General features: G+C 45.4%; 1 protein-coding gene across 1 annotated transcript in view; it reads right to left on the bottom strand.

Moving 5' to 3' along the window:
* Positions 1 to 21,412, bottom strand: part of AFG1L (AFG1 like ATPase) — a 133,859-nt gene that overhangs the window by 76,781 nt on the left and 35,666 nt on the right. Inside the window, exons 3-4 of the mRNA XM_077812903.1 lie at positions 8,479 to 8,530; positions 7,249 to 7,350 (exon numbers count right to left, since the gene is read on the bottom strand). Of these exons, the coding sequence (XP_077669029.1) occupies positions 7,249 to 7,350; positions 8,479 to 8,530 (154 nt within the window). The remainder of the gene's footprint in view (positions 1 to 7,248; positions 7,351 to 8,478; positions 8,531 to 21,412) is intronic.

Genomic DNA, 21,412 nt, shown 5'->3' with positions numbered 1-21,412 from the left:
TGCGGAAGGGCTTGGTGTGCTCCAAGAAAAAAGCTAGGGCACACCTGACATCTAGAGTGTGCAGGTGTCTCTCCTCGTTGGTTGCGTGCATCTTTGGATAGAACACTGGGAGGAAGATATCCTGGTTGACATGGAAGTGCGACACCATCTTCAGCAGGAAGGCTGGATGGGGCTGCAGCTGAACCTTGTCCTTGTAGAACACCATATACGGGGCCTCCGAAGTGAGGGCGTTAATCTCGGAGACTCACCTCACCGAAGTAATGGCTACAAGGAATGAGACCTTCCATGACAGGTGCGAGAGACAGCAAGAGGCTAGAGGCTCAAAAGCAGGACCGGTAAGCCTGGAAAGGACTAGACTGAAATCCCATTGGGAAACCGGATCCCAGAACGGAGGAAACAGCCTCTAGAGGCCTTTCAGGAACCTGACAGTCATCTTATGTGAGAATACTGATCGTCCCTGGATGTGCAGATGAAAGGCTGATATGGCCGCCAAGTGCACCTTGATTGATGAAAAGGCAAGGCCTTGGCACGTTAAATGCAGGAGGTAGTCAGGATGGATTGTAAAGAGGCAGTAACAGGGTAGATATTTCACTCTGAAGCCCAGCAGGAGAAGCGCTTCCACTTTGAAAGGTAAGTAGCTCTAGTAGAGGACTTTCTGCTTTCCAGAAGAACCTGCTGGACCTGGCTGGAGCAGGCCAGCTCCTCGGGGCTCGGTCATGCAACATCCACTCTGTGACGTGGAGAGAGGTGAACTTCAGGTGCAGCAGTGATCCTGAGAAAGTGGGTCTGGACATACGGGAAGAGTCCACGGTGCTGCTGCTGCCAAGTCCATGAGATTGCCAAACCAATGCTGGTAACGCCAGGCCAGGGCAATCATAATGACTCACGCCTTGTCCCTCTTGATCTTGGAAAGGACCCTGCTGATCAGTGGGATTGGTGGAAAGGCATACATGAGACCTCTAACCACGACAGACGGAAGGCATCTGACAGTGAACCGCTGTCGAGGCCTTGTAACGAGCAGAATTGATGCCATTTTCTGTTCTGTCTGGTGACAAACAGGTCCATTTGGGGAGCTCCCCACCTTTGGAAGAGCATCTGGCAACCTCCGAGTAGAGGGACCACTTGTGGTGAGAGAAGAAGGACCTGCTGAGGCGATCTGCCAGCATGTTCCGTATGCCGGGGAGGTGCAAGGCTTCCAGGTGGATAGCATACTGGATGCATAAGTGGCTCAGAGCTTCTTGACACAGGACAGATGATGTGATGAAAGATTTTGCCTCTGTTGCCTAAAAAGCCTTATATCACTTTAAACTGAAGGTTTACAGAAAAACCTCAGAAGAGGTTTAAATTTCGGAAAAATTATAACTTGTTTAATTGGATATAAAAAGGGTGGTGATAGTGTCAGGACCCTTTGGGATGCTTAGAGTAGTGATTAGTTTTAAGAATAAGGTTTTAATTAAAGAGAAATTAATAGTAGTTTACATTAAGAAAATCCAGAAATGGTGGCTATAGGATGATGTACTGTGGTGAAAGACTCCATAGGAACACATAGAGGGCCCATAAAACTGATGGTGCAATCAGGAGACAGTATTATATCAGCCTCCTATGGGGAATGACTCAGCAAAACCACATTGAAAGGAGCTACCTATCAAGGGTGGAGCTAAGAAAAGTTGGAAGCTGATTGGCTGAGCTTGGGAGAACAAATAGTGTACAAGACCGACAGACTAAACCCTATAAGTGGGTCTGGGGTCCTGGAAGAGAGAAGACACCTGCAAGGAAGAAGATGCTTGCACAGAAGAAGCCACCTGAGAAACAATATCAATGGCAGCAGAAGAAACTAGGCAGCTTTGGGTGGAGGCTTGTTAGGCTTTGGGGTTCCACCTAAGAAGCAGCAGCAACCACAGAATTCTAAGGTCGCCACGGCAATGGCTTTCTTAGCAGCAGCAAGCAGACAGCAGAAGCAGACAGCGCTTATTGACGGAGCAGAAAGACCAATAGATGAATCAGATGGAATCTGATTGGAAGAATGTAAGTTATCAAGGAGTGTATGGATTTTGCCTCCCAATAAAGCTGGATGTCTGTGGTCTGAGAGAGATCTTCCCCTACCCATTCAATAACTGCCTGATCAGCACTTATATTTAATACTTAACTATTTACACTAACATCCAATATGTTTAATTGATATATATTATATGCTTAATTGTTATATTGTTATAAGATACAGAGTATTAAGTGAATGATTATATTACTCTATTATCTGTTATAGTGATATTGAAAGTGTTATTGTAGTGTTGCGTCTTTATTTGCCGCGCCGTTTCACTCCTGCAACTGTAACCTTTATCATATTTGTTCCTACAGTACTTTATATCCATCTCTAATCTTTTACTGTGATCACTCATTCTAAATAAATATTGTTTTGTTTTCAAAGATTTACTGCTTACCTGTCTATTCTTGATCGGAGGGCTGTATCTGTGTCCTTTCAAGGGAAAGCAAGCTAGCTGCAGCTTTCCCTGGCAATTCCTTTAGAGCAGGCCACAACCTTGGTTACCGATTTAAATAGTTAATAAGAAAAGGTTTTAAATTAAAAGCATTATTTTAGAGCACATCATTGGTTTAATATAATTGAATTCAAATCTTCCGGTAACCAAGACCGGGCCCCCCCTTGTCTGTTAATGTAGAACATGGAGGCAGTGTTGTCTGTCAGTACCTGCACCACTCAACCAGATAGACGGGGAAGGAACACCTCGCAAGCCAGGCAAATGGCCCTGAGCTCTCCGAAGTTTACGTGAAGTGACAGCTCCTCCCGCGACCATAGTCCTTGAGTTTTGAGGGAACAGAGGTATGCTCCCCAGCTGAGGTCAGATGCATCTGACACCAGGGCACTGTGGGCCGTGGAGCCACAAACAGAACTCCTTTCATCACCGAATTTGGATTGCACCACCATTAGAGGGAGGTGAGTACCTGAGGCGGTATCGTGAGGAGCCTATCCAAGCGGTGTCTGGCTGAGGAATAGACTGACAACAATCTCATTTGAAGGGGCCTCAGTCGCAATCTTGTGTGCCGAACTAGGAGTCTGAGACAGACCCAAGATCCCTTCTGACCTAAATATCTATGAATCTATTTGGTGAGCGGGTGCGCAGTGACTTGGGCAATCAGATCTGACATTGCTCTGAACCTGGCTTGTGGGAAGAATGCTCTGGCTTGGGTAGAGTCGACGACTGCTCCGATGAACTCTATCCTCTGAACAGGGACCAATGTTGATTTTTGTTCATTTATCAACAGGCCCAGGGCGTGACAAGTGGCTCATAGCACCTCCATACTGTGCTGCACCTGCCCTTTGGAGCGGCCCTTGATGAGCCAGTCATCCAGATAGAGATTGATTTGGACCCCCCAACCCGACACCTGAGGTAAGCTGCGACTACTGCCATGCACTTTGTAAACACTCTTGATGCTGTCGCTATGCCGAACAGGAGCGCTGTGAACTGGTAATGTGCCTGACTGACAACAAACCATAGAAATCTCTTCTGTCCGGGAAATATTGAGATGCGAAAGTAAACATCTTTTAGGTCAAGGGCAGTATACCAGTCTCAGGATCCAGTGAGGGGATGATGGAGGCCAGGATTCGGAACTTCACCTTCTTGAGATATTTGTTGAGGTCTCAAGTCCAGGATGGAGCATAGGCCCCCTTTGACCTTCAGAATGAGAAAATATCAGGAGTAAAGATATTTCCCTCTTCGTTCTGCGGGAACTTCCTCCACGGCCCCAGCCGCAGAAGGGCTTGCACCTCCTGGGCGAGCAGTTGCTTGTGAGAAGGGTCCCTGAAAAGAGACAGGGAAGGGAGGGTGGGAAAGAACAAAATTGGAGGGTATACCCCGATGCCACTGTATTGAGGACCCAGCAGTCCGTAGTTATGGCGGTCCAAGCGGGGAGTAAAGGTAACAAACAGTGGGAAAATAAAGGGTGAGACAGATCCTGGTTGCAGGCTGGGAGTTTGCCCTCGAGTGTCCCCTCAAAATGATTGCCTGGTTTTGGGATGGGCATGGGTCAAGCCTGAATGAGCCCCTGCTGCAGGCTGTTGGCCTTGGTGACACCTATATCTGATGTCTCTCTCCTTTCTGATCCAGGGCTTGAATCCCTTGCAGATATGGCACTTTTCACAAATGTGGGACTCACCCAGACACTTCAGACAACGAAGATGTGGATTGCTGATTGGCATGGACTTCTTACAGCAGGGCTTGAAGCCCGGGGAGCCGGGCATTCCCTGTTCCTGGGCAAAGTCCCTTGGGGGACTATGAATAACTAAGTACGCTAACACTATTCCGAACTGATGACTATCTACAACTATTTACACAATAAAAGTTCAAAGAGAAAGAGAAACCACTTGCCAGAGCAGGGTGGGCAAACTTTTTGGCCCGAGGGCCACATCTGGGTATGGAAATTGTATGGCACGCCATGAATGCTCATGAAGTTGGGGTTGGGAGGAGGTGAGGGCTTCGGATGGAGGTGCAGGCTCTGGGTTGGGGCTGGGGATGAGGGATTTGGGGTGTAGGAGGGTGCTCCGGGCTAGGAAGGAGGGGTTTGGTGGGCGGGAGGGGGATCAGGGCTGGGGTAGGGGCACGGGGGGCGGGGGTGGGGCTCTAGGTGGGGGTGTGGGCACTGGGATGGGGCCAGAAATGAGGGGTTCAGGGTGCGGGAGGGGACTCCGGGCTGGGGGTGCAGGCTCTGGGATGAGTCTGGGGATGAGGGGTTTGAGGTGCAGGAGGGTGCTCCAGGCTGGGATCGAGGGGTTTGGATGGAGGGAGGGGGCAGGGGTGGGGGACTCGGGGTGCAGGCTCCGGTCAGTACTTACCTCAAGCAGCTCCCGGAAGCAGCAGCACGTCCCACCTCCGGGTCCTACACAAAGGCGCGGCCAGGTGACTCAGCACAATGCCCCATCCACAGGCACCGCCCCTGCAGCTCCCAGCCATTGAGAGCTGCAAGGGCAGCGCTTTGGGTGGGGGCAGCGCGTGGAGCCCCCTGGCTGCCCCTAAACATAGGAGCCGGAGAAAGGACATGCTGCTGCTTCCGGAAGCCACACAGAGCTATGGCAGGCACGCATGGAATGGCCACCAACCCCACTCCCGGGTTGGAGTGTGGGAGCGGGACAAGCCCCAGACCCTGCTCTCCAGCGGGAGCTCAAGGGCCACATTAAAATCGGCTGAAGGGCCGGATGTGGCCCATGGGCCGTAGTCTGCCCATCCCTGTGCTATAGCAAGGGGAGCGTTCCAGCACTGTCACTGGCAATAAGAAGGAACTGAGGGAGGAAGGGGGCTGGCAGCGCCCCTTATACTGGTGCATATGCACGCCACTCCAGAAAGCACCAGAGCTGGTCCCCTACAGATACCACTGAGGAAAAAACTTCCGGCACCAGTGCACGTGGCGAGCACACACACCTACAATGGAATGGACATAAGCACTCACTCGAAGAAGAAGAATTAGATAAGTTAATGGCAGATAGGTCCATCAGTGACTATTAGCCAAGATGGTCAGGGACACAACCCCATGCTTGGGTGTCCCTAAACCTCCAAGTGCAGGAGCTGGGACTGGATGACAGGGATGGGTCATTCTAAATTGCTCTTTCTGTTCATTCCCTCTGAAGCATCTGGTACCGGCCACTGTCAGAGACAGGATGCTGGGCTATATGGACAATTTGTCTGACCCAGTATATCCGTTCTTATTATGTTAAATACCCAATCTGATCTTTGCAACATAAAAGGTACATTGGCTAGAAAAATGTCCACTCAGAGGGTGGGAAAGGAAAGAGGAAAAATGAGGGTGGCAATGAATGAAATAACATGATTCTTTAGTAAGGCATACACAGATCTTGACAGACTTTTTTTAATTAGGTCATCTAGTCCACCTTCCTGAAATTTTGCAAAATCGCTTTAGTTATTCTTAAGTTGTTCCTAGCAGACATATAGCTAGTATAGCCCTAAATAACTCAAGTAATGGCAATTCCATAACCCTTTGCAGAAGCTTTTTTCACTGCTACCTGTTCTTAGAGCTCAAGTTCTCACTGAGAATAACTGATTCCTGTCCTCTCCTAACATTCCTTTTCATATGTGTAAAGTTATGTTTCCTGGCCATGGAAGATATCCCAACCCCTAACCCTTCCTCATCTTATTTTCCAAACTTAACTTTGTTTTCTTTCTTAAATCGTTGTACCCTCAACTGAACACAGATGCCAAATAAGTATCAAATAATTTAACTGTAGCTTTTACATAAACTATATCTTTGGGACACCATCACATTATTTATCTCAGTCAATGTAAAATTCACTATTAGCATATAACTTCTTCCGAATGGAGTGTAAGTTAATTGATAAATTATGGGTGTTTAGTTAAGGGGTAAATTAATCTTGAATATACATCTGATTTCACATACATCTCACACTACATTATCTTTTGAGTGGATATTCCTATTAATATTGGATATTGTAGCTATTAATAGCTATACTGGAATAACAGAAGATTCTAACAATGCTTTAATAAATGTATTTTTGATTACTTATGTAAAAGAAAGTGAAATTGGCTCATATGCTAAGAAGAATACACCAGGTTTGCTTTATAGATCAGAGGTTCTCAAGCTGTGGTCCATGGACCACCAGTGGTCTGCGAGCTCCATTCAGGTGCTCTGTGGATAGTTCCCTCTAAGGTGGGCACCTGGGTGGCTGCACACAAGAGAATGAAGAGCCACCCATCTAGTTAGTGGAGCCGCGCAGGTGGGGGGGCGGGGGGGGAATTTGGGATGTGCAGGGCTGCGGCAGCCAGAGAAAGAAGCAACTTTCCGCAGCTCCAGGGCTGCGGCGAGATGGCCCTTCTTCCCAGCCTCAGCTCAGGGGCTGCCGTGTTGGGGGAGAGAGGGAGAGACCCCACCTCCTTTCCAGCCCCAGCTCGGAGGCTGCCATGTTGGGGGAGAGAGAGCACATCCATTGCATTAGAAAGGTAAGACTACTGATATTAAAATATGAGTTGTGTGCTTTTACTTGTCGAACAAAAAAGTTAATTAAGTTTTTTTTTTATATAGCGCTTTTATCCAAAGCGCTTTACAATAGTTAGCTAATGGTACAAACAACATTTGGAAAGATCATTAAGTGGTCCGCCGAGACCCTCAGCAATTTTCAAGTGGTCCACAAAAAAAAAGTTTGAGAACCACTGTTATAGATTATACACTCAATGAGACTCATGTAAATGTCAGAATATTTGCACTTACTTTTGTGTACATCTAGCATGAAACCATGAAAATGGACTCTCTTTTTCTTCTCTACTTCTATATGAGAATAAAACATGTCCATCACCATTGTCTTTCCTGTGCCTTCAAATAAAAAACAAATAGACTCAACAGGTAGTTAATTTAAAAACAGTATGTACTGATTACAGTAATGATTGTTCATTAGCTTTGAACTAATGAAACTACACTCTTCAGCTGAGCAGTAAAAAGCTTGCTTGTTTGGGAAGAGAGATTATATTTTATGTTAAAAGAGCTAGGAGGAAAGTTGTATTTCACTTTATCAAGGACAAATTCTGAAAAAATAAAGTATGACATTTTGAGCCAACAAGTGGCCCTATTGTCTCCATCTGAAATATTCCAAATATTTTCTTATTCTGAGTCAAGGCATTTTCATGGTACATTGACATGACTAGAATAAAATCTTCATCTCTTTGCCTCCTTCTTCTTACTTTACACATGTTGTTAAATATTGGGTATTTAGGAAATAACATGTCACAAACAGAAATACATTAATGCACGCCACTCCATATACAGCAACTGGATCTATACTTAATACCATTCCATATTCTAAAAGAAACAAGTATGAAAAGTTAATTAAAATAGTAACTTGTTATACAAAATAAAATAAAAAACCTTTGACATTAAAGGCTACATTAGAACTTGAGTAAGTCCTCTGTAGAAGGGCATGCCTGTCCTGTAGCATCCCCTGCTGGTCAAGTGTGGCCCTGCCTCAGTTTCCCCTACTCTCAGCATCCCTTAAGAATTCCACACAGTCCCAAAGTTATAAGACAAAATACCTATCCTGGGGTTCTACTTTATTAAGTTAAAATAAACTTAAAATAAAGTCTCTTTTTCCCAGACTCCAAGTAAAGTCTCCCTGGGCTTTTTTCTCTTCCCTCAGGTTCAGAGGGTGGCAAAGCCATCCTTTCTTGGGGTTATGTTTCTGGGCTCTCAACAGCTACCCCAACAGCTTTCTTCAGGAACCCTTCTAGCACCTTTTCCCTGAGTTTCCGGGCTGAGAGAGATTCATGGGTAGCAGTCCTTCCCTTGCTGCTACCTTCCCCTTTGTAAGGCCCAGATTCCTTCCCTTAAACCCAGGTAGGCAGCAGGCAATCAGTCACAGGTGCACTGGATCCTGCTCCCTTTTAAATGGAAACTCTGTGAAACCCTCATTTAGCCAAAACTTCCAATGAAATCTTTACTGAAACTTACCTACATCTCCATAGATGTAAAGACCTTTCGGAGGTTTGCTTTTTGCAAAGAGCTGCAAAAAAGAGAAGGATCACTTTATATAAACACGGTGTGTAATTAATGTGAGCCTATTGTTGAGGGAATGAAATCAGGTGGCTGGATTTAATTAACTAAGTAGGGCTACCATAAAAAATATTATAAATAAAACAGTTACTAACCTTTCTATAACTGTTGTTCGAGATGTGTTGCACATGTCCATTCCACTGTAGGTGTTTGCGCGCTCCAATGCATAATTGTTTGAGAGTTTTTACCTTTAGTAATGCCCTCAATTTCCCTTCTCTCCTGACCAATGTAATAGCTACTAAAAATGCTATCTTCATTGAAAGGTGCAACAGAGAGCAGGTCTGTAGAGGTTCAAAGGGGGGGGAATCCATCAGTTTTGTTATGACTAGATTCAGGCTCCATGGTGGAAGAGAGCTCTGTATGTGTGGAAATGGTCTGCCCAAACCCTTTAAAAATCTTACTGCTATCAGGTTGGAAAAAAGGGAGTGATTATCCACAGGAAGGGGAAATGCCAATATAGCTGCTAGGTATACCCTGATCGAGCTAATTGCCAATCCTTGATGATTCAAACACAAAAAAAGATATTCTTGCTTCTATTCAGAATGTGTTGGACAAGGGGAGATCCTTTTTAGCCTCGACCAGGTGAAAAACTTATTTTACTTCTCAAGGTAAGTTGACCTCATTGATGGTTTTCTACTAGTCAGCACTACCTCCTGCACCTTTCCAGAGCTGGACTCATTTGCCAACGTTAACCCTGAAGTCTCCAGGGCCTGAAAGCTGGGATGGAGGAGGCGTCCGTGATTCTCCGAAAATAGGTCTGCATGAAGTGTGAGTAACAGTGGGGACTGATTGAGAGGTCCAAGAGCTGTGAAAACGAGTACTGACGGGGCCACGCTGGGGCAATCAGTATAAGACGGGCCTTGTCCTGCTTGCCTGGCAGACAACTCTGGGCAAAAGAGGGATTGGGAGAAAAGTGTACTGCAGACCTTCTGACCACAGCAGTAGAAAAGCATCGGTCAACAAACCTGGGTTGTGTCCTGCCCCCCAGAGCTAAAAAAATAACCTTGCTATGTCTGGGTAAAGGGACCACTCATGGTGATCAACCTTGCTCAGTCGATCTGCCATTATATTCTGAGTCCCTGGGACATGGGCTACTTTCAGAAGTATAGTTACTGATACACAAGTCCCAGAGCCAGATTGCTTCCTGATAGAATAGTGAGGATCGGGCTCCTTCCTGCTTGTTTACATAAAACATGGTAGTCATATTGTCAGTCAGCAACAATATGCCGCTTCCTACTTGGATGTGAGAAAGGAACGCCATGCAAGCTAAACGGCTAGCCAGCAATTCCCTGATGTTTATGTGTAGACTGAGATTCTGTGGAGATCAGAGACACTGCGTTGGAGGGGGTCCAGGACGAGCCCCGCAGCCCAGACATCCATGACGAACGTAAGAGATTGTTGAAGTGGGGTGAAAGTAACTCACTTGCAGACATTGGTTGGTTCTATTCACCAATCTAGGAAGGACAACACGTGACTTGGTACATGCACTAACCTATCTATGAGATGCCTTCTTGAAGGGTATACACCTTGGCCATCCAGCCCTGAAGGAGTTTGAGATGCAGTCTGGCATACTGAACCACATAAATGCATGCTGCCATATGCTCCAGCAGCCTTAGGTAGTTTCTCACCCTGGGGAGAGCGTAAGCCTTTTTGTGCAGAATGAGGCTTTGCATTGTGTGAAACCTCGCCTGTGGTAGTAAGGCCCTGGCTGTAGTTGAGTCCAGGATCACTCCAATAAATTCTATTTTCTGTGCTGACAACAGGACTGACTTGTCTGTGTTGATCAGCAGACCTCGCGCATCAAAGGTGGATCAGAGTATGTGACTGCTCAGCACCACCTGCACCCTGGATCAACTTCTTATCAATCAGGGAATGGTACCAAGACCCTTAACCTCTGGAGGAATGGTGCTACCACCACCATACACTTTGGAGCCGCCAAGAGACCAAAGGGGCGGACTGTGAACTGATAAAGGTTTCCACTGACAAAGAATCTCAGAATTTTTCTGTGCCTCTGATGAACTGCCATGTGAAAGTAGGCATCCTTTACGTCAAAGGCAGTATACCTGTCCCCCTGGCTCCAGAGAAGAAATAATAGAAGCTATTATTGACCATCCGGAATTTCGATTATTTTTAGGAACTTGTTTAGCTGCCTTAGATCTAAAATAGGTGTGAGACCCCTTTTACCTTCGGGATCAGGAAGGATGAACCTCCTCTATAGCTCTTACAAGATGAAGTGATTATATCTCTTGGAGTAATACTGTCTCTTGGGAGGGGTCCCTGAAGAGAGATGGGGAAGGGCAGGGAAGGGGGTTAGAGGCAGAAATAAAATGGAATGTATATCTCACTGCCACCATGCTTAGAACTCACCAATCTGTTGGGATGTGGGCCCAAGCACAACAGAAGTGGGACAGGCAGTTTGAAAAAGCTGGAAAAGAAAAAGATGGCACTCTTGTATGTGGTGGACTGCTCTCAATCCACCCATCAAAATGAGCTCTTGGAAGATGCTGCTGCCAGCCTCGCGGGAACTGGTGGCTGTGGAAGCAGAGGCAGTGGTGGTCATCGTTTGTAACCTCTGCTCCTTCTCCTTGGTAGGTCTTGGGGTCAAGGGGCAAATCCCTGAAAACACTGGAACTGAGAAGGATGAAACCCCTTCCACCTCTTTGCTGGGGTGTAAACTTCACAGAGTCTCATCTGTCTTTTCTGTGAAGCGCAATGGTGCTTCATAAGGTAGGTCCTGGACTGTATGTTACACATCTGGAAAGAGGCCAGAAGAGTGTAACCAGGATGATAGCATCATGATAGCAGAGGTCAGGTGGTGCACTGCAGAATTTGCTGCATTGAGACCTGCCTGCAGAGTTGTTCCGGCAACAAACGTTCCCTCCACTATGAGAGGCTGGAACTCTTGTTTCACCTCATCTGGAAGTTTGTCTTTGAACTTCAAAGCATATAGATTCATAGATATTAAGGTAAGAAGGGACCATTATGATCATCTAGTCTGACCTCCTGCACAACGCAGGCCACAGAATCTCACCCACCCACTCCTGCGAAAAACGTCTCACCTATGTCTGAGCTATTGAAGTCCTCAAATTGTGGTTTAAAGACTTCAAGGAGCAGAGAATGCTCCAGCAAGTGATCCATGGCCCATGCTACAGAAGAAGGCGAAAAACCTCCAGGGCCGCTTCCAATCTGCCCTGGAGGAAAATTCCTTTCCCACCCCAAATATGGTGATCAGCTAAACCCTGAGCATATGGACAAGATTCACCAGCCAGATACCCAGGAAAGAATTCTCTGTAGTAACTCAGATCCCACCCCATCTAACATCCCATCACAGGATGAAATCGTAGTGCCTCAGCAAAGCTTGCTGGTTTGCAGGATGAAGCTGTAATTCACCTGTGGAATAAAGCTTCCTCCCAAATAAGTTCAGCTTCTTGTCCTCTTTATTTTTTGGCATTGGTGCCCTATCTTTCTTTTACACTGGCTGCTGCCACTACAAGGGAGCCGGGAGGAGGACGGTTACATAGGTGTGCGAACCCCTGGAAGGGGACATAATACCATCTCTCCCCTCTTTTTGCAGTTGGAGGCAGGGAAGCTGAGTCTGCCAGAGCACTTAGGTAGGATCTAAGATAGTTTAAGTGATACATGAGGCTATTCTAGCCAGAGCTGCAGATGTCAGAATGTCCACCAGTTTGTGGGATTTTTCCTGGATGTCCAAGGGTGATAGCCATCCTCCTCAACAACTCCAGATGAGCCTTAAAATCATCAGGAGATGAAGAAATAGGCTCTACCACAATTGGCTCATCAGGGGATGAGAACGAGGCTGCCAATGGTACCGGAGGCTGATCCAGTTCCTGCTCCTTTTGCAGCTGTTCGTAAGAGGGATCCTGACTGCTTGGTGCTGGGCTTGGTACCAACACTATGGTGTTTGAGGTGTCAATGCTCCTGATGCCCAGAAGTTGGAGCCAGCTGATGTGGCCATGGGGATACTCTTGATTGAGAGAGGAAGCCCCATGGTTCCAAAAGGGCCACTGGTGCAGCTTGGTCCCCAACTATGCATAGCCCAAAGGTCACAGCTGGAACTGAGGCTGAAACCAGGGCAGGCAGGTGACATATCCCCTCGGATGGGACCGGCTAGGAGTTTGATGAAGAAGAAGCTTCTTGTTAGTATGTTGGTGCCGTACCTATCAATACTAGTGAAGAAGGCTGACTCTGAAGAAAGGGGAGCCAAGGAGATCATCTGTGGCTTTCCCCTCGAACAGGGGTGGGTGAAGCTTTTGGCCCAAGGGCCACATCTGGGAATAGAAATTGTATGGTGGGCCATGAATCTTCAGAAAATTGGGGCTGAGGTGTGGGAGGAGGTGAGGGCTCTGGTTGGGGGTGTGGGCTCCAGGGTGAGGCCAGAAATGAGGAGTTCAGGGTGTGGGAAGAGGCTCAGGGCTGGGGTGGGGGTGTGGGGTGCAGCGGGGGGGAGGTGAGGGCTCCGGCTGCGGGTGCAGGCTCTGGGGTGGGTCTGGAGTACAGGAGGGTGCTCCGGGCTGGGATCAAGGGGTTTGGAGGGTGGGAGGGGGATCAGGGCTGGGGCAGGGAGTTGGGGCACCGGGAGAGGCTCAGGGGTGCAGGCGCTGGATGGCACTTACCTCCATCTTTAAAAAAGGGAAGGAGGATCCTGGGAACTACAGGCCAGTCAGCCTCACCTCAGTCCCTGGAAAAATCATGGAGCAGGTCCTCAAAGAATCAAATCTGAAGCACTTAGAGGAGAGGAAAGTGATCAGGAACAGTCAGCATGGATTCACCAAGGGAAAGTCATGCCTGACTAAACTAATTGCCTTCTATGACGAGATAACTGGCTCTGTGGATGAGAGGAAAGCACTGGACATGTTGTTCCTTGACTTTAGCAAAGCTTTTGACACAGTCTCCCACAGTATTCTTGCCAGCAAGTTAAAGAAGTATGGGCTGGATGAATGGACTATACGGTGGATAGAAGGTTGGCTAGATTGTCGGGCTCAACAGATAGTGATCAATGGCTCCATGTCTAGTTAGCAGCCAGTATCAAGTGGAGTGCCCCAAGGTTCAGTTCTGGGGCCAGTTTTGTTCAATATCTTCGTTAATGATCTGGAGGATGGTATGGATTGCACCCTCAGCAAGTTTGCAGATGACCCTAAACTGGGAGGAGAGGTAGATAGACTGGAGGGTAGGGCTAGGATACAGAGGGACCTAGACAAATTAGAGGATTGGGCCAAAAGAAATCTGATGAGGGTCAACAAGGTCAAGTGCAGAGTCCTGCACTTAGGACGGAAGAATCCCATGCACCGCTACAGACTAGGGACCGAATGGCTAGGCAGCAGTTCTGCAGAAAAGGACCTAAGGGTTACAGTGGACGAGAAGCTGGATATGAGTCAGTATGCCCTTGTTGGCAAGAAGGCCAATGACATTTTGGGATGTATAAGTAGGGGTATTGCCAGCAGATCGAGGGACATTTTCGTTCCCCTCTATTTGACATTGGTGAGACCTCATCTGGAGTACTGTGTCCAGTTTTGGGCCCCACACTACAAGAAGGATGTGGAAAAATTGGAAAACATCCAGTGGAGGGCAACAAAAATGATTAGGGGACTGGAACACATGACTTATGAGGAGAGGCTGAGGGAACTGGGATTGTTTAGTCTGCGGAAGAGAAGAATGAGGGGGGATTTGATAGCGGCTTTCAACTACCTGAAAGGGGGTTCCAAAGAGGATGGATCTAGACTGTTCTCAGTGGTAGCAGATGACAGAACAAGGAGTAATGGTCTCAAGTTGCAGTGGGGGAGGTTTAGGTTGGATATTAGGAAAAACTTTTTCACTAGGAGGGTGGTGAAACACTGGAATGCGTTACCTAGGGAGGTGGTGGAATCTCCTTCCTTAGAAGTTTTTAAGGTCAGGCTTGACAAAGCCCTGGCTGGGATGATTTATTTGGGGATTGGTCCTGCTTTGAGCAGGGGATTGGACTAGATGACCTCCTGAGGTCCCTTCCAACCCTTATATTCTATGATTCTATGATTCAAGCGGCTCCCGGAAGCAGCAGCATGTCCCTTCTCTGGCTCCTATGCGGAGGCATGACCAGGTGGCTCTGCATGCTACCCTGTCTGCAGGCACTGCCCCTGCAGTTCCCGGCTAATGGGAGCTGTGGGGGTGGCGTTTGAGCTGGGGGCAGCGTGCAGAGCGGAGCCCCCTGGCTGCTCCTACGTGTAGGAGCTGGAGGGGGGCCATGCCGCTGCTTCCAGGAACCACGTGGAGCAGCCTCTGACCCTGCTCCCCAGCTGGAGCGGGGTCATTCCGCTGCTTCTGGGAGCTGCGTGGAGCGGCCCCCAACCCTGCACCCCAGCTGGAGCACTGGAGTGGGGCAAGCCCCAGACCCCACTCCCCAGCGGGAGCCGAGGGCCAGTTTAAAACGGCTGGTGGGCTGGATCCGGCCTGTGGGCCATGGTTTACTCACCCCTGCCCTAGATGGTACCAGCTCAATTGGGACCCAGGTGCAGAGATGAAGGTGTTCAAGGTGGTACTTTGGGTGCCAGTGCTGAATGAGTCTCTTTAACTGATGGTGACAGTGGCACTGAGAGGTTTAACAACTCTCTTGCAGCCTCAAACACCTTAGGAGAAGAGGGCATCAGTGGCATCTCAGCGCTTTATGCCTGTGTGGTGTGTGAGAGACTGCAGAGGCTGCCCCAATGGGTAAAAACAAGGGTAAAAACTCTCACATCTGCACACTGCTGTGCACAAACATCTACAGTGGAATGGACATGTTCAATCACTCAAAGAACCACCTTGCTAAATTACTAACTCAGAAGTTTTTAACCAATCTAATATTACAACAATATGTGGGTTGTGCAAAGGGGAAAAAGAGGAAAAATATGTACAATTTTATTTAGAACTATTTAAAACAATCATATCTCTAGGAATGCTTACAGTATTTAACACCACACATCCAAACTCCACAATTAAACTTTTCCCAATCCACCATCAAAACAGACTCTCTCATCATCCACTAAACCCTTTGACCACATAGCCCAGCAAGAACTCGGGAAAATAGATTTTGTTATATAAACCAGTATCACAATATTTGCAAATACATACTGTAGATTACCAGCAATGTTTAGGATGTGAAGTTTCTTGGCTTTAAGAAGGAGGTAGGGTTGCGTGGAGGATATTCTTAGTCTCCATCTTTTCTACCTAGAGCTTTTGAGCAAAAGTTATCTCTGGTTTAAGCTTCATTCAAGACAACAGAGTTACAGTAGGGACAAGTCTGTCTTTTTAGGTCTAAAAGTGTTTCACTTCAAAACATGTATTTTACTAACTCACAGTTTATCTAATAGTAAGTTGCATTTATCTTGAATGAATATTGCTGAAGTGTTTTCAGCCTGAGTGGCTGTTACTTGAGACATACCTGTTGTATTTGAAAGTTTGTTTTCTAAGTTACATTTAATAAAGGCATTCCTACTTGGAAATATTTCCATGTAGATGATTTTGCTAAGCAGTTTGCATTTATCTTAAGATTCACAATTCACTTCCATTTTTCAAGTAACTGAACAGAAACATTTACAAGTGTATACATAATTCCAAACAGAAATCAGTTTCTAAAGTAGAGAACTGAATAAAAGTCTGATCAGCTTATGAGACTGGACTGACATCCACTACAATATTTCACAAGGGTACTTGTTTGGTTATTTTAAATGCTGCAATTTCACAAAGCAATAAAAGCTAAGCAAGAACAGAGGAAAATTAAAATTACAACCCTGTGGTCTCATTTGGATTTGTGTAATTGCTAAACAACTTGAATCTGGAGCACATTTCAAAACACAGTGCTACATTAAAGAAACAGTAGCTTCTGTAGCAAAAACATTCATTAATGGGCATACAAAAACATAATACATGACCAAAATCAGCAAGATGCAAGTCTCAGAATAACACGCCTTTTTAGTACCAATATCCTCAACAAATATGCAAGTCTGACTATAATGGAACCACTTATAGTTTTAATTTAGAGAGCTATATTAATAGAAATGCCCCAAAATTTTATTAATTTAATCTGTAGTTGAAACAAGATTTCAGATGTTCGGAACAGTTCCGCTAATAGATTAATAGATTCCAAGGCCAGAAGGGACTCCTATAACGATCTAGTCTGATCTCCTGGGTAACACAGGTCATAGAACTTCCCCACAATAATTCCTAGAGCACATCTTTTAGGAAAACATCCAATCTTGATTTAAAAATTACCAGTGATGGAGAATTCACCACCACCCTTGGTAAGTTGTTCCGGTGGTTAATTACTCCTACTGTTAAAAAATTATGCCTTATTAAGAGTCTGAATTTATCTAGCTTCATCTTCCAGCCATTGGATCATGTTATACTTTTCTCTGATAGACTGAAGAGTCCATTATTAAATGTTTGTTCCCCGTGTAGATAATTACCGACTGTAATTAAGGGACCCCTTAACCTTCTCTTTGTTACATTAAATAAATAGGTTTCAGAGTAGCAGCCGTGTTAGTCTCTAAGGTGCCACAAGTACTCCTTTTCTTTTTATTAAATAAATAGAGTTCCTTGAGTCTATCATCATAGGACATGTTTTCCAATCCTTTAATCATTTTCCTGGGTCTTCTCTGAATTCTCTTGAATTTACCAATATCCTCCTGGAATTATAAACACCAGAACTGAACACAGTATTCCAGCGGCGGTTGCACCAGTGCACAATACAGAGCTAAAATAACCTCTCTACTCCAGTTTATGCATCCAAGGATTGCATTAGCCTTTTTGTCCACAGCATCGTATGGGAGCTCACGTTCAGCTGATTATCCACCATGACCCCCAAATCTTTTTCAGAATCACTGCTTCTCAGAATAGAGTCCCCTGTGGTGACAGTATGGTCTACATTCTTTGCTCCAAGATGTATACAATTACATTTATTCATATTAAAACACATATTGTTAGCCTGCGCCCAGTTTACCAAGCAATCCAGATTGCTCTGTATCAATGATGTGTCCTCTTCATTATTTACCACTCCCCCTGCAAACCTTTTTAGCAAGGTTTTCTTCCAGGTCATTAGTAAAAATGTTAAATAGACGTAGGGCCAACAACCAGTCCCTGCCGTACCCCAATAGAAAACCCATTTGATGATGATCCCCCTTTACAAATACATTTTGAGACCTATCATTTAGCCAGTTTGTAATCCATTTAGCATGTGCTATATTAATTTTATATCTTTATGTTCTTTTAATCAAGTACCAAGTAAAATACCTTATGAAAGTCTAAGTATATTACATCAACACTATTACCTTTATCAACCAAACCTGTAATAGAACTGGCTGCAACTGTTTGCTTGGGCTTTGAACATATAGCAAGATAATTTAATTGATGACTTTTTCCTGTGTGCATTTTTTTAAAAAAAGCTTTCTCTCAATATAGTTGCAGAATCTCAGAGTTGTACAGCTAAGGAACAACAACAAAAACAAAAAGGATATTTGTATGAAAATATAGATCTACAAATTTCTTTTTGAAAATAAAAGGATTTCTCTAGAGTAAATTTAGGATTATTGACCGCACACCTGGTCATTTTTCATTTTTTATGAGGCATAAGATGTAATATTTATTAGTAAATAGAAAAAGTCTGCATTTTTAAAAAACTCAGGTTCCACAACTTAAAAAAAAACAAACTAACTCTCTCTCCCACAAACACATACAAATAAAAATCAGGAAATGCAAATAGGTCAAAGCAAAAGTGAGGGTGTTGTTGCACAAATGTTTCCATTCTAAATGGTCTGTCTGAGTTGCTTGTAACTTCCTTGAATTTCAACCTTTTGGACAGATACTTCTGTTTGATTCTCACTCCAGGAGTTATCATCTCTGGAAAGTCTGAGAAAAAAAACTGTTTTGGGTCAAAGGAAGGAAGCATAATTGCTTGGACTCTCAGAACATCCAAGATTAACTTTTGAGGATGAAAGCAGAATTTGTCTTCACAAAAATTTATGACTGGTGAATGAAGTATCCCTCCGTTACTTCAATTCTGCTACTGAAGTGGTCTGAATGGATGTTCAGTGAGAGCTTCTGAAGATGTAGTTAGTCCCAGGAAAGGGCCCTACATACTTGAGGAATTCTAGTGGTTTAGGGGATCTTTTCACATTTAAGTGAAACGATGTTCTATTTTATTTGATGTTGCCATGAGAGAAGACACTGTAGTCACTTTTAGGATAGCTCATTTTGAAGACAGGTGGAAATTATAAGAATGTAAGAATGGCCATACTGGATTAGACCAATGGTCCATCTAGCCCAGTATCTTGTCTCTGAGAGTGGCCAGTGCCAGACACTTCAGAGGGAATGAACAGAACAAGGCAATTTTGAATTATACATCCTGTCATCCAGTCCCAGCTTCTGGCAGTTGAAGGTTTAGGGACACCCAGAGCATAGGGTTACATCTCTGATCATCTTGGCTAATAGCCATTGATGGACCTATCACTTATCTAATTATTTTTGAACCCAGTTATACTTTTAAATGCTTTTAAATTTTAGCATATGGTTTACTTGGGATTCCTAAAAGTGTCGATTTTTAAAAAAATTGAATCCCCTCCAAATTAAAAGAATAACTTGATTAATAGATTTCCAGAACTGCCAAGCCTAAACATTCAAACACGATGAGTCAGGCATCCAAAATCATGAGATCATGGTTTGTATCAGGGCTCTGAATCACCGCAGCATAACATTTAAGGCACCCAACGATGCAATACAGATGTTGACTGAACACTTTACTGGGCTGAATAAACCCCAGAGCATCACAGCATCCAACTGCTGAAACAACCAGGCCAGCACCATGCATACAGAGGGGAACTACATACTCCCCACCCTGGAGCAGAAAAGAAATATTGGATCTCCTGGACATGTGGGGGATAAGAGGCAATACAAGCACAGCTATGGACCAGCTGTAGAAAATGTACATCTAACGGGCAGATTGCATGGCAGTTGTAGGCAAAGGGATACAATGGGAATCAGTAGCAGTGCTGTGTGAAAGCGAAGGAACTTCACCAGGGATACCATAAGGTGAGGGTAGATAACAAGAAATGTGGTGCTACCCTGTAGATCTGCCACTTTTACAACAAACTGCATGCCCTACTTGGCAGGGACCCCGGCAGCGCTCCGTGTACAACTGCGGACACTTCATAGGAAGCTGAGGCAGAAACCCCTGTGGTGGACAGTGAGGAGGGAAGAGCACGTGACATGACAGAGGACTCAAACCATGCCACAAGCTCTTTGAGACTGTGAAGTCAAGCCAGTCCCACCACACAAACACACAGGAGCCCAGTGATAAAGGGGAAGGAACCTTGGGAAGGTTTGTTCAGGAATTATTCCTTGTATTAATTTTTCCCCTTGCTGTTGCTCAAAACCTGATCTCTCACCTTCTTCCTCCCTCCCACTGCCCTTCTTCACCATTTAAAAAATGGCACCCGTCCCATCCTGAATTTTAGAGAACAAAGGCATTTACTTTTGATTGATTATTGATAAAGTGTTAGAAAATATAGTGCTAGAGAATACATTCTAAAAAATAGTATGGCAGTCAGGTCACACAATCCATGCCACATCAGTGGCCTGTGCTCAGGTGGAGATAGGTAGAAGAAACAGAGGTAGAATCCATATCTGTTTTTCAATACTTTGGCTTCTTGGGTTAGGCTGAGAGGCCCAAGCAGAGTACTTTGTTTATCTGAATAGGGATGTCCCTTTTGTCCTGTTGAGAGTTCTCAGTGAAACTTTAATGGAGATACTCTGTGACCCTCTCCTGAACATTGCTAGGGATGGCAGCCTTGTTTCTTTCCCCACCATAGAAGGCTTTCTCCCATGCCACTCTGTGATGAGCTCAGATGGCATCATTGCAATAGGCTAGCAGCATATGTGCCTGGATGGCTTCAGGACGACAGTAGCAGCTGGTTCTCTGTGCCTTTATCATCCTCAGGAAAAAGATGTTAACAAAAGTGACCGCTGCCTGTGAAAATATTGCCTATATTCACTGCTTTTCCCCCATACCCACAGGCGCCTAGTTTTTAAAGCTTACATGCAACAGAAGCCCACCCTCTTCTCCCCAGAAGGCTATGCCACAATGGTTTAAGCTGAAGAGTGGTTCTGTACCCAGCCTCCCCAAAGCAAAAGTGACCATTAGCATTTATTAAAAATATTTATGGGAATAATGCAAGGGAGTTTTGAGACTTATCTTTCCCTTTTCTATTGGGACTGCAAATCTAACAGTGTATCTGTTTGTTGTAATCATCAGCCTCCTGCATGGTGGCCTTGAAAGGCTCCCTCCTCCACACCTGCTGAAAGTCGGACTCGATGAGGAGGAGAAAGAAGAGCACTCAGGAGGATATGTTTGGCAAGCGCCTCCAATCCTCTATGGCCTCGGCCCATGAAAGTAGGGCTTGTAGAGCCACGAACACATAGAAGGTATGAGAATGGAGGGTTCAGTTGCCGCAGAAGAGGGAAAAGGACTGAGAGGCACATCAGGAAATCCACCAGGATATAATGGGTCTGCTCAGGTAACAAACACAAATGTTGTAGAGCTCCATTGACTTACATGCTCACAGAATACTGACTCCACAGATTTTTCAGTCCCTGGAGAACTCTTTGGTCAGTGGTCCCTACATCCCACAACACAACAGATGGCATCATGGTGTGCACCCATACCCCTACTATGCCACACTGGGGGGAAAGCAAGGAGAACCACAGTTACACATACAGAGACCTGTGGAAACTACGCTATCAGACAATACTTGTTGCATTCCTTTTTGGACTGCGGGTTTTAAAGTTTGGTTAACCCTGTTACACTTTT

Source organism: Eretmochelys imbricata, chromosome 3, assembly GCF_965152235.1.
Source record: "Eretmochelys imbricata isolate rEreImb1 chromosome 3, rEreImb1.hap1, whole genome shotgun sequence".
NCBI lineage: Eukaryota > Metazoa > Chordata > Testudines > Cheloniidae > Eretmochelys > Eretmochelys imbricata.
This window is presented reverse-complemented; position numbering and strand designations above follow the sequence as displayed.